We start from the raw sequence: 14,052 nt of genomic DNA, 5'->3' as shown, positions 1-14,052 counted from the left end.
CCATTATTTTAACTCCTGCAGAAAACATATTTTGCTCATTCTATATTTTCCAATACTGGCACTTACACAGGTTATTCTTCAACATGTATCCTTACTCTTTTTAGTACTGCAAGATTCCTGCACGCCAAACTTTGACAAGAACCAAACAGGAGATTTAACATTCTAACATTTCTGAAAGCTATGGACAACAGCTTTTGTGTCCAAGTGGAAGACACTAATATGTGAGTCTTTCTCAATACACTCATACTACCATTGCTCAGAATGGTCACTACGTTTGAGACATAAATTGCTACATTAAGAAGCAAGAATAATATAAATGTTCAAAAGTTTCCTACACTTTACTGTTGGGGAAGAAGAGCAGTACTGTTCTTAAAAATCTCCAGTGATGTCCTAAAAAGCATTCACTTAATCTGTTTTAAGGATTGAAATACATCAAGGAGCATCTGTGATTAAAAAATAAATAAAATTTCACAAAATCTGTGCAACTGCTGAGGCTTCTTTTTGCAGATCTTTTCTCTGCTTTGATTTTACTGTTACTGACATTTGGCATTTGGGAGCTTTGTTTTTGAAACTGCTGATACCAAGATGGTATTTAAGCATTTGATCAAGTTCCGGGAGGCATAAGCTGGAACACATTTGTCTTTGTGGATTTCAAATTGTTTCTCTTACCAAAACAGAGAATTAAGGATGTTAAAAGTGCTCTGAAGGTCCCCCGCTGCTGCTGACCAATTAGCAGCAATGGGTGATACAGCTGGACTGACAGTGGCATAATCTCTGCCCCACTAGCACAGGTTTTAAGCATGGCAAAGCAAACATGACCCAAAGTAAAACAAAATGCTGTGGCCAGCCAAATGCATGAATGAATGAGCAGGATAACTATGCAGGTGGCCCCTGGCTTTTTTTTTTTTTTCCCTCCAGTCCTAGATCTGCCATTATTTGCACTAATGAGGACAGTTGAAACATACAAATCTTTTCTGTGAAAAGGTAAAGTTCAGCTTTGTTTTCTCACTGACGACCACCAGAGGAGTAATTCAAAAGCAAAAGCAGCATTAAGGAAACAAGAGTTCACAGAGATGGGAAATAGCCTGAAAAACAGTTCTAGTGAAGGGGCAGAAAGTAACTGTTCCTTTGTTCTCTGCTTCTCCCTGCACATGAAGAAGCCTAGCATTTCAGAGCCAAGGGTCCTTACCCCTGTGCTCCTGGGTTCAAGCACAGGCCACGCGCCTCTATCCAACTTTCCCAGGAAGAAGGCATTATTTTTAACACTATCAGCAGATAGACCACTTACATTTAAGAAATTCAGGGTCCCTTGTTTTAGGGAGCCACGCCAAAACAAACCATAATGGCAAAACACTGTGCTCTAGTCTTTCATAAACTGGTTTCAGTTGCAGTTTCCTGTTTAACATTTCTTCCAATTTAATACATCTGCAACTCTTGCTGTTTACTGTCCAGCATACCACCTTTTTTTTTTTTTTTTTTTGCAAAACAATACCTGAGATTTTCTACTTTAACTGAAGCCTGTCATCTACAGAAAAGATAACTGAAAAAATATTCCAAGAGCAGAAAAATCCACCAGAAACATTTCCTTGCATAAAACTTCCTTTCTGAGGGCTAAAAACACCTCCGAAGGCCACAAAACCTAAGTTCAGCATTCGATGTCTGTGACACTATGATTCCAAATTATCCTGACAGTGGCCAGCAAGGTGTTCAAGCTACGACCTCCAAAACAAGTTGAAGGTTTTAAACTATATCAATATATGTCAAATTTTGGTGTCAGTGCATTTTTGCTACAAGAAAACAAGCTAGATGATGACAACAATAGCCCACATAGTAAAAAATGGATGGGAATTTCATATATTACTGTTGTAACAGAATAACTGTTACAGCACATAAACAGCTATACTGAAGCCCCACAGTAACTTGCAGCATCAAAAAATCCATCTGAGTAATTTATGCTCTTAGGTATCAAAACCAACACCAGGAGGCAATGCTAAACAGCACTCTAGGAACAGCATACAATGTTCTAACCATACTCACACTAGAGCTGGCTTACCTTCCATTAGTTTGGCAAAAGGCTCTGGACACGTGGAAGGGATTGGAAGAGCAAGTTTATTCATGGCAACACCGTAGGCTACTGCAAGACCATCAATTCCTCGGAATGGCACTTCCCCTGTTAGCAGCTCCCAAAGCAGCACGCCATAACTAACAGGAAAGGGGAAAGAATGTAAGTGCCTGATTTTAATGCATCCTTGGTAAAGCAAGTTGACAGCATGTAAGCCTATCAGGGTGCCTCTGGTACACCGAAGAATTTACATATTTTCTGGATAAGTTAATTGTGGCTGCCAAACTGGCAAAGTTCTTTGTTTTACCTCTTTTTTTTTTTTTTTTAATATAATGAAAACAAAGTAACCCTAGTGTGTAAATTAAAATATTTTTGGAAGAGTGCTAACATCTACGTTGACATTCAAAAATGCAGAATATCTTTGTTGATAAATTTGGGAAATCCTTAAGGATATTGAACAGGTTCACTTGAAAAACCATTTTTTGTTCTTTTATCATCCATATATGTTACACATGAACCAGACAGATAACCTGTGGGAACTTTAGAATTAATATTTGACTACATTGCAATAGAGGAATGTAAACAAAAAGCTTCTTATCAGAGTAAGAATGAGAACTGAAATGTGAGGGGCAAATAAAGGTCACTTGAGGGGTATTTGTTCATAAAAAGCTGTGTATCAGCCTCTCTTTTCTCAACTGCTAACATTTCATCAAGAACTCCAGTGAAATTATCACATAGTAATCCAACAATCCTAACTTCTACATTCCTAATTCTGGATTTATGATATGAATATCAAGAAATAAGATTAAGTAACATCAAGCAATAAAACCAGGAATTTTTCTTATTTGATGGTGATAGCAATTATAAGAGGACAGAGGCTGTTAAGTAACATAACGCAGCAGATTCTTCCTCTTGAATCCTATGGTCAAAAAGGAAAAATCCATTACTAACATACTGATCCCCTCATCAGTCAGTTTGAAACCCAATAACAGCACAGAAAATCTTCATACTTTTACAGTTTCTAACTTTGCTTCGGTTTAAAAACAAAGGAAATGAGACTTCTGTAAAAACCAGTCCTAAAAAAAATCAATCCCATTATCTGAATGTCTTCATTTCTTTACAACATCTGATTAAATTAAGGACTAACCATGAATTGTAATCATTTCTCTGACTAGTCCAAAACTGCACCTGAAGCAGTCAGGAGCCCTGCCTTACATCTTTAAATAACCTTTGCACAACAGCAAAAATCTTGTTCACATAACATGGTAACTTCATTTTCTTGAGTTCAGGCTATGATACAGTAAACCATCCAAGTGAAATTGGACACCGTCAGTCAACAGCAATACATTAATTTTAAAAAGTAAAGCTACCTCAGGATATTTGGTTTTATGTAGGTCACTCTTGAAGTTAATGCCTCCTATTTATATCCACAGAGACTACTACAGATACAAAGAACATAATCATACATTGTTTGAGTAAATTTTCAGCTATAAAACACTATTTTTCAACATAGCCACCACTACTAACTATGCATTTTTGTCACAATGGATATTGCCTGCATGCTGTGCTCATAAAAATCTGCACCACTGAAGATGACCCATTGTTTCGCAGCTGCTTTCATGGTGTCATTTCCTATCCATTCGCTCTGCATTTCCATGTAGCTTCCTTAAGAGATCCACCTTGACCGTCATGAAGTTGTGCAACCACTCTTCTTGATTTTTTTAAACAGAATTTCTCAATATTGTTACTATTCTCCTTCAGATTAGAGCACTACTCTACCAGACTTCGTCACTGCTCTTGCAAAGACATTAAGCCAAAGCATGTATTTTTTAACAACTGGCACACTGCACTATTTCAAAGGCCTCCTAAGCACACCTGAAGATCAAGAGCTTTTCCTCCTAAAAGCTCCCTGAATAGCTGTCCCATGAAAGACTAACCTTGGTAGCTAAAATATGCATTTATTCTTCATGGCTCAAAGTGTCATTTGCTCTACCCATTTGGAAGTAATCATTTTTCATCACCACAATCTATTTTTGCCATCTCCCCATCCCACCTCTACCAAGAACTTTTCCTTGTAACTGCAGTCACCCAAGTTGGAAACTCTTACTGATAATTTTTCCTTTTTAAACATGAAATAAACATGAGTTGCTAAGGATTCCATCTTTACTGCTAATTACAGCCTACGTTATAAAAACAAAAGACCACTTTTCCATCTACACAACCTTTTGAATTTTTTCCTACATAATTCACACTTTTCATATTATAATGTCCCATCAACTATTTCTTTCCATCATTTCTTATTACAATAATTGCCTCGCTTACAAAACAGAAACAGGAGTTTAAAGACTTCAGATTTTCTTTTTGACCTCCAAGGATGCATAAAAGGCACACTGAAAGAAAATGAATACTGGGCTGAATGAATACAGGACTTGTCCTATTTAACGCTGATTGTTCACGATACTCTTCAGAGTTGAGAGCTTTGAGAGTTTTGATATCAAAAGTTAACTCTTCGGTAGACTGACCTATTACTTTACCACTTGTTCTGAATAAAGCAGGAATTAGATACTTCCCCTCATGGAATTGTTAGGAAAACACTACTGATATGCTCAAAACATTTCTTATACAGGGCATATGTATATATATAAGATTAAATATAGATCTGTCCATTTATTTTTTTTAATATGACACAAGACATACATATTGCAGGAAAGCACGGTTTGTTTCTTGGAGAACCTAATGGCATCCCTTTGTGCCTATTAGCTGACTTGTAGTCACTGAGCTAACTAGCCAGTCTAGTCTAACTAACTAGGCTGAGAATACTGCTTTCACATAACTAGTGTCATTTTAACAAAAATCATCCCAAGTGACTAAGCAACAAGAGAGGGGCTGCTGAGAAGAGTATTCTCCACTCATTCTCTAGCAAAGGATTATAATGAATCATAAAACAAAAGAACAGAGATTTCCATGAAAAGGGCCTGGGAAGAAAGAATCAACGAGTTGCCCTTATTCTCAACTGGGAGGAAAGCTCATTTATTTTTCCAGCATCCACTAGTAGTTTTTGGAGTTTAATTACAAAATGAACCACGTGATACACACCACGTGCTCAAGTCAACTGACACTGAATAATTAACCATTTCCCAGGGATCCAGTAATCCCTTAAGCCATTTAACATCAGGTTCAATCTTACACGTTGGATTCTGTGGAAGGAGGAGGCTGGAGGTCTGCAGGATTTCAGATGTCATTTTGCCACCTCCCTTACCAATCTGTGAACTTTAAAAAAAAAAAAACCACTAAATTCCTCTCGCTATTATTGTTCAATGGCATTTCCACCGTAGGTTCCTATTCTGCACTGCCCTTGGTGCAGCACCTTCTATAATAAAGCCACTATCAACGCACCACGGAGACACCAGCAGCAACAGAAACTAGAATATTACTCTTGCTAGGACAAAAAAAAAAATTGAACTTAGTTAAATTTTTAATGGTAATTAACAGTACTTCTGCACATTATTCACCTGGTAGTTCCAGAGTTTACATGTAGTTATTTCACAACCGTCAGTTACTATGATTTTCTCACATGAATTTCTAACAGCACTGTTAGTCAACTGTTATCTGCCAGGAATTGGTATCTTACCAGCGCTTCATTCCACACAGAAGTCTACAGAAGCCTGCAAGCAGTCAGGTGAGGATGAAAGTGCTTGCCAGCAATCAATTCAAATGAAGTATTCTAGCGACCAAAGTATCTACATCACTAAATGCATGAAATAACTTGATCTGCTAATCAGGTCTTTTTTGTTAGCTTTGGTATTCCATTCCCAAATAGAGATTCAATTCCTAATTATTTAACTGGTCTCAGAGTAGATAATTCTAAGATGAATCTGAATTGAGGAACCTTAAGAACTCAGATGAAGGCTGTAATGTTGCGCCTTATCTTCTTCATATGATGACAACACTACTTTCTTTTAAGCTGCACAGGTCGAACATGAAGTTGGTAGTAAACAAAAAATTTAAATGGCATGGAAATTTGAATTTGATTCCTACAAACATCAGCTTGCTGTGCAGTGCTGGATAAACTGTCATACCTGCACTTCATTTTCATCCCCAAGAATCCAAAATGGATTCCTAACTCTCCTCTCAAGCATATTGCTAGACTTACAGGTACTGTCTGACACTTACACAAAATGGTAGCTTTTGTCCTCTGTGCAACATAAGCACAAAGTTTCTGTTATACACCTAAAACGTATGGATGAGACACAACAACTTTCATAGCAAGACAGACTATAACTAGCAAGATTCTCAAAGTGCTATTATTGTCAACAAGCTTTACAGTAGCCAAGACCACGGTGATAGCAGTGGTAGACATCAACACACGGGAGTATTCCTCTGCCTTCTCACGTTCCTTGCTGGCACTTCTGTAGAATGGGGATTTTTGTTGTTGTTGTTAAGAGTTTGATACATTATTGAAAGGAATTGTACAAATACATTATTTATGACAGAATAAAAGACTGATTCAGGAAATTTCAGTGTTGGCAAGCACCTTCTTCAGCAGCTACCTGCATTTGTACAGAGGGAACAGATACACAATAAGATTCTTGTTGAAAAGCTGGGCAACAATTCAGCCAGTAGTATTATTCTTACAAGCTTTTCAACAAAAGTGTTGAGATAAAAGGTGCTGTGATTGTTAGGGACAGAAATATTCCAGTTTTGTTGATGGTACACAGACTAACTAGAAGGTCTTTTATCAGTCAGAAATCACCCTCAACACCAGTGATTAACCAAGAAGCTGAAGTGGACAAGAATCAAATCAAACAGGATTTAAAAATTTCATTCTGTTCACAATTTCAAGTTGTGTCCATGGGTGGGGAAAGGATTTATAACATACGTGCACTGCTGCTTTCACGAAAATCAAGTGCTTAGTCACTGACACAGTGGCAGTGACTATGCTGGCAAGCATCTACATAGATGCTGCAAACACGATGTCTTTTTCAGCTTATTTCAGTATGATTTGAAGTTTTGGCCATCTCAGAAGAGGGCTTACCCAGAGACAATATATCATAGCACTTTCAGTGATGATTACCCTGCTTAAGGAAAAGTACTGCGAGGAATTCAACCTGTGTTCAATGAAAGACTGCTAACTATAAAGAAATCACTATAAAGCGACGAAAATTTTAGAAATTTACTTCTGAGAAGCTGAGAAATATTTACACATGATTTACAGTCTAAGTTAGTCAATTACCAGACTGATATTTTCGCACAGATATCGAGGCTCTTAAATTACCCTCATAGAAAGACTAAACTGACCCTTAAAATTATTATTATTTTTTTTTTTAATGAGGCCATATTGGAGCAGAACATCTTGTGATCTGTTCAGTACGCACAGACTAGTAAAGTTACAGTCACAGAGGAATTGTTTCCAGCTTTCCTTCTTCCTTCCTCCCTCCTGCCCTTAAAGGCAATTCCTGGCACTGTTTCAGAGGAGAAAAATTACAAACCAGTACTGTCAGTTTGTTATTTCTGCCAGAATTCACTCAGAGTAAAAGCCTAGTTATTTCACAGTTCTTCCCAGATTACTAATAGGGGTTTGCACATTTAATGATAGTCTTAAGTCAATCCATACCAATACGTGCAGAACAAGCTCACATTTATGCATAAAAGGAAATAAATTATCTATCTATTCTGCATAACTAGATAAGGAAAATAAGAACTCTGCACCAAATATCTTCTGTAACAGCCACATAATTCTTCCAGCTGGAATATTTCTTCCTCCTGGCATATTTCACAGCATGCACATACTTCATGGGAGCACGGATAATTAATGAGAGATTTTTATGGCTCTAAAGACCTGGTCAATTCAACATTTCAATACCAAGCCCCATGCAGGAAAACAAAATTCTACCTACTTTGTTTCAGATTTTTAGTACTAATTTGTGTCTCACAGTATCCAGAAATGTCATTATCCTAGGACAACGAGCTGTTTACTGAATTCTGGATTTAATTCACTTAAGAGACATAATCAAACTCTACTTTTTTCTATGGGCCAATCCTTACCAAAGCAGCTCCTATCCACCAAAGTAGTTCCTATTCGGAAAAGACGATGCACACAAATTACTACTCATTGATCACATACTCAGACTGACCTGCAGAAGAGATGTGTTGTTTTATGCAGAAAGAGTAGGAAGTTATAAATAATTAATGAGCTCATTATGAAAGTGAAAAAAACATTGTGCTCAAGCTAAAACTGCAGGGAGAACTTTGTGAAGTACTGTGTAATTGTGCACATATGCATTGTGACAAATTACAATCAAAATTAAGTAATCTTAATCTTGGGAAATCTTAAAAAAAAAAAAAAAAAAATCAGCAACTTTAAGTACTTCACAGCTCAGTTTTATGTCTTTATGATAGCCAATAGTTAAATGGAGGCTATGAATCCTAGGATGAAGGTAAATGCAAGGAACAACAAAAATTTGGAAGCACACAGGAGGTGATCCACAAATTTCTACAGGGAAAAAGCGTTTACAATTAACACCAAAGTAGTCTCAAAGTCAGGTTCATGGAAAGCCAGTGGACGGTTTTCTTAACCCCAGAATTTTAACATTTGCTTCATCACTCATTCTCAAACAAAATACATTTCCTATCAGGTCTTCAGTATCCAAACACTTAACGCCAAATCAATACCTCCACACATCGCTGCCTTTGGAGAACATGGAGGAGCGGATGACCTCAGGAGCCATCCAGGCATATGTCCCAGCTGCACTCATTTTGGTAGTTTTATGCCATTCCCTGGCCAAGCCGAAATCCGTGATCTTCAATATCTTGTTGCTCAGATCTCCATTTTCCACCTTTTCGAGTATCAGTACTGGAGAAAAGGGAAGGGGATAAAAAGTATGCAAAGTAAGACTAGTATTTATGTAAAAAGGTCTTACTGAAGATGTCTCAAAATTCAAGATTCTTCCTGACTTTTAGTTATTCAAATAACTCATCTTGTTACATGTTATTTCAAGCTAATCTTGTCATGAGATAAGTGAAAAACTGTCTAGCAAATAACTTCAAATCTAAATGGAATACCAAACCTCAGAGAACAAACGAAACTATTTAATATAGTAACTAGTGTTACTCTGTATATTCCTCTACTAAGAGGAAGTGAACCACTGTAACATCCAGAAATCCAGATAAGGGAAGACATTTCCTAATTAATCCTCTCTCAGCAAGCCAGTAATAGAATCGTTTTCCTGAACTGCTTAGAGGACTTTTTTTTTTTTAATCCAGATACACCCATAGGCTGATATACCCCTTGAGTAAATACATTAAGAGCACAAACTCTACATTTGCATTTTCTTAATTCCTAACTAAAATAAAGATCGGTGAACATTGATAACATGCCCAGACCAAAACTTCATCAACTCTCCCCCCTCAAACTTCAGCGAGGAACAAAAGAACCACAAGACACAGAGGAACGGAAGCAAGCTTTGTTCAGCCCTCATCTTCCAGCTTACTTTTTCTATTATTATTTCTAGCAGCTGAAGAATTGTTAATAGAAATTCTCAGCAAGTCTCCTGATTGCAAGAGTGAACAACTTTCCTAAGTCTCATGCTCTTTTTCCTCTAGAACGTACTGATTGTGCCTAAATAATTAGCAGAAATAATATGAATTTTAAATTTAAAAACAACAATAGAGTTATGGTGATGTTGTAAAAATAAAGAAAAACTCCAAAGCAAACAAAGAAAACCATGGGTATGGGGCATGTTTTCACTTCCATCCAGGAGCACAAGCAACAAGATAACCTGCACTCCACAAGGCAGATCTCAATAGCAGGACAAGGGGCCAAATATCACAGTTTGGCTTTACAGACCTTCCTCGAAAGAGATTATCTAAATCTAATTATCTTTCTCTATCGTAGAGCTAAGAAAATAATTAGTACTTACACAGACCTTTTGTATCCATAAACTGGTCCTTTTGTCAGATATAGGCTGTAAGATAAATTAACATAACAAAAGGCCACAGAGAAGGACAATAAAAGAGCTGCATTTACTTCAAGTCCTTAATTCCTTAGTTACATCCTTGGTTCCCCTCTTATTTCCCCATAATAATGAACTCTGCAACCTTAAATTACATAAGTTAATTTTAAGAATTAAAGCTCTCTCTAGTATCTGAAACAATTCTCCTCATCGCAGTCAGTACCAACAGGCTCACTTCTGACTGTCAAGAATCTCTCTAGCCTATCTGTCAGATTTTCAAGCTCAAAGCCTCAACTCTCTCTCCTGTACTCATTCAGTTTTCAATGAAGTATCTTGTAAATAGGTGAAATATCAATTCCTTTCAGTTTCCCCCTTAATCTCCTTTACAGTGAACACAAGCCAGGTTGCTAGGACAACACACACACCATATTGATCTGCAAGAGTGAAATGCCTCTTTCTTGTGAGCTCGATACATAACCAGTTATTGCCTCCCATTTAAAACTTTTAATGCAAGTCCTCTTCTGCAAGTACCACATCTTCTGCACTTACTAGAATCAAATTGCAACACAGATAAGATACTCCCCACACTTGCAGCAGTTGCAGAGTTAACTTACCTTGCCATCATCTGCAAATAGATGTGACCACTTGGAGCAGAACTGTTGCCAGATACAGTTATTTTTAAGAAGTCAACAGAAACATCCAGAGAGAGCATCTACACCAAAAACCCAGCTAGCCTAGCTGGTGATTAGCAGCAAATCACCAACACCATGTTTGTTGCCTAAAGTGTAGCAAAGCAAAGCATGGAGGTTTAAAACAAGTTGTAGCAACTTTAGGTGAGGGATATCTCATGGAACGTGTACTGATAAGAATAATAACCCAGAAGCACTACATAAATTTGCATATATTCCTGAAATATTCCTTTGAACTTGTCCTTCAGAAAATAAGTGCTTGACAGGGAGGAATTCATTATAGCTCAGATGAATCCTGCCCAGCAAGCCAGCCCTTCTATATCGCAAGGTGTCCCAGTTGAGAGAACAAGAATGGATCCAAATAGACCCTATTAGCTCCTAGCAACATCTGCCCTTGATGAGGCAGTCATGAAGACAAATGCACATCACTTAGGTATGTCATTTGCACTACCAGGATTTTAGTATTAACTTCATTACAAGGACTGAAGAATCATTACTGCTCATGATTCAGTCCCACTGTTTAACTTCTTAAGAGTCAGCAAAATGCCAGTCCTGAAAGACAACAGGCAACCACGACACTTTACAGCTGAGATAGACAGATGAGAAGGTACAAATTAAATGCTGGGCCTCCTCTTACGTAGGTAACGAAGACCAGACTTCTCTCTCAGAAATGAAAATTCCTGTTGAGATTCTCAGTTGCTCTTTAAGAATACCTTTTGTCCCTTACAAGAAGCACCGAGGATACCTCGACATCAGTCTCTTGTGAGAAAGTTGCCTGGCATACAGGGAAAAGTTTGCATCACACAGAGGTGAGTTAGGTAATGAGTTAACATTTATTGGTTTGACAACAGACAGACTAACAGGAAGAAAACTGTAAAGTGGAATAAATACAAAGACCGTTTGACGGGACTCTGGTGCAGTGTCTAGTCATTCTGTCTGACATGACAGCAAGTCAATGAACTATGTATTGCTAGAGCTAAGAAAACCTGCCTTTTATTGTTTTCAGTACTTTTCAGCATACTTGCTCCATGGTGCACTAGATAGTGCAAGATTAACAGCTAAAAGGACAGAGTTAAGACTGCTTTGGTCTAATGCGACCTTTAAGGACAGTACTAAATGTGGAGTTTCATGTTAGAATATTAAAGTTTTACTGGCAACTCACGAATTTTCACTACCATGTTTAATATGCAGATTATACATATCTAGGACTATTTTGTGTTCATTTTCGCACAGAAAATATCAAAACTTAAAGCTGCTAGTTTTCTTACTGAACACTGCACTAGTTCAACATAACAGTGGTTGGCTCTGACCAGACACAACAGAAGTGTAAATGGATTCTGAAGATACACAAATTAAAAACATACCAATTAAATGCTAGTCAGGTTTCAACTCTGCCATAAACTGTAAAATCAGAAAGGTGGAAGGCAAATGATGAACATTTTCATACAGACTAAGTTCTGTCTTGCAAACATGAAAGAGACGCACACCTCCCATAGCTTCACATATTGAAAAGAGGGATTTTGTCACCTTCACACTCCATCCCTTCTCTATCCCCACAGATGATAACAGTAAAAGTTGGCTTGAATGAAACAAACTCACATCATCCCAGACAGCAGTCTTCCCAGGCTCCCACCATTACCTGAAGTGACAGTCTCTCCAAAAAGAGATTTGAAGCCTGAATCTAATATACATACCCAAATTACTCTCTAAAGAGACCTCTTACAACCAGAGGCACATCTGTGTCAAGTTTCACACTCAAACCATGTGAATCTCTCCTCAACGGCTGCTAGAACATCAGAGAGCCATCTGGTGAAAATCAATATACTCATAGCTGCAAAATTTTGTCAGTGCTCTGAAATTCTTTTAATTAAAGTTTCCAGAAATATATTGTTCTATTAGGAGGACAGCAAATCTAGATCAGAATAGTACTGTTATTACATTAGTCTTAAATAGAACTGTCCTTGGTACCACACAGGACAAAATAAATATTTTAACCTGCACCCATAACACCAAAGAACTGGTAGGAAGTGGCTCTTCACTGTCACCTAGTTTTGACCATAAGACAAAATATAGTAAAATATATATATATAGTAAATATGGCTATGTCATCTCTTCTTATGGTTTCTGGAAGTGCTGAACAGAACTCACCTTCAATTATGCTGAAGTTCATTATCGCTTCAAAAGCAGAGTGCTCCAGGAGATCTATTATAGGATGATCATTCATTGTAAAAAATATCACAATTTTAGAAATGAAGATAGAAAAAATAAGGGTCTCCTACACACTCAGAAAACAGAAAAATCCTGACTTGAGATAAAACTCATTAAGACTGAACAAGAAAAGTAACATTCCCCCATGTTGCCACAATAGCTAACCAAACTCGCCGCCACTCTCATTATTTCATGACACAGCTCTATCAACAACTTCCTGCTCCCCTCCCCAGTGCGTATTATTAAGAAACAGGAGAGAAATCAACAAATAGTTTCTTTCATGGTCCAGCTTACAGTTGACTCCAAAGAATAAAAATTTACTAGCTAAATTTACAACCTGAACCTCTGATTGACCACCTGAGGCAAGCAATGTGTCAGCCATGAATTGAAGTGAATGCATGAAGCCATGAATGAAGTGAAGGCAATTCATCCGTGCTGCCGGAAGGGGTGAAGCCTGGCTCCACCTCTCCAACACCAATTAAGAGCTGACTGCCAGTGAGGAAGGATCTCTTTTGGACATGGCTCCCCTTGGAGTCTTCTCAGCGAGCCCAGGATAAGCGTAAGCTTTCCTTTCATTCTTCTTTAGTGTGATAACCTGTTTAGCCTAACTTTCTTGTACATTTCTTAGTTATAACATCCATATATTCATTGATTATACATTAATGAACATTAAGTCTGATGGGAATGGCTGACAATCATTAACTGAAGGGAGGTTAAAAAAAAAGAAATGAGGACTTGAGTATACAATGAGAATCAAAAACATACAGGAAGAAATAAGGAAGGAGGCTAGAAAACCAGGATCTCTACTCTGAGGGTAGAGAGGAAAGCTGGGTTTGTTGTCTATGACACACTGGGATTATCACTGATTAAAAGGCTGACTGATGACCTCACATTTATACTCGCAAAAAACTACTCGCAAGTAGTTTTTGTCCAATAAAGACAACAGATCACAAAACAACAGAACTATTAGCTAGTAATAAAACAACACTAAGCTCTGTGAGCCACTGTTATATTTTGAAGTTATCTCTGTTAAGTCTTCATAGCTGTTGAAAAGATGCCTGCAATTAACAGCGCTGCTGACAGGTTTGAATTCTGTGCTGTACTGTCTTCTTTAGAGGCACAATCATCTGGTTACACAGTC

At 37.6% G+C, this 14,052-nt stretch overlaps 1 protein-coding gene across 3 annotated transcripts in view; it reads right to left on the bottom strand.

Moving 5' to 3' along the window:
* The window catches only part of MAP3K9 (mitogen-activated protein kinase kinase kinase 9), a 53,552-nt gene that overhangs the window by 23,664 nt on the left and 15,836 nt on the right, over positions 1 to 14,052 (bottom strand). For all 3 annotated transcript variants that reach the window (XM_048948628.1, XM_048948627.1, XM_048948629.1), the window contains 2 exons: positions 8,735 to 8,915; positions 2,054 to 2,202 (listed from right to left, as the gene is read on the bottom strand). In XM_048948628.1, the coding sequence (XP_048804585.1) occupies positions 2,054 to 2,202; positions 8,735 to 8,915 (330 nt within the window). The remainder of the gene's footprint in view (positions 1 to 2,053; positions 2,203 to 8,734; positions 8,916 to 14,052) is intronic.

This window comes from Lagopus muta, chromosome 6 (assembly GCF_023343835.1).
Source record: "Lagopus muta isolate bLagMut1 chromosome 6, bLagMut1 primary, whole genome shotgun sequence".
Taxonomy (NCBI): Eukaryota; Metazoa; Chordata; class Aves; order Galliformes; family Phasianidae; genus Lagopus; species Lagopus muta.
The sequence above is the reverse complement of the archived record's forward strand: the minus strand, read 5'-3'. Positions and strand labels throughout refer to the sequence as shown.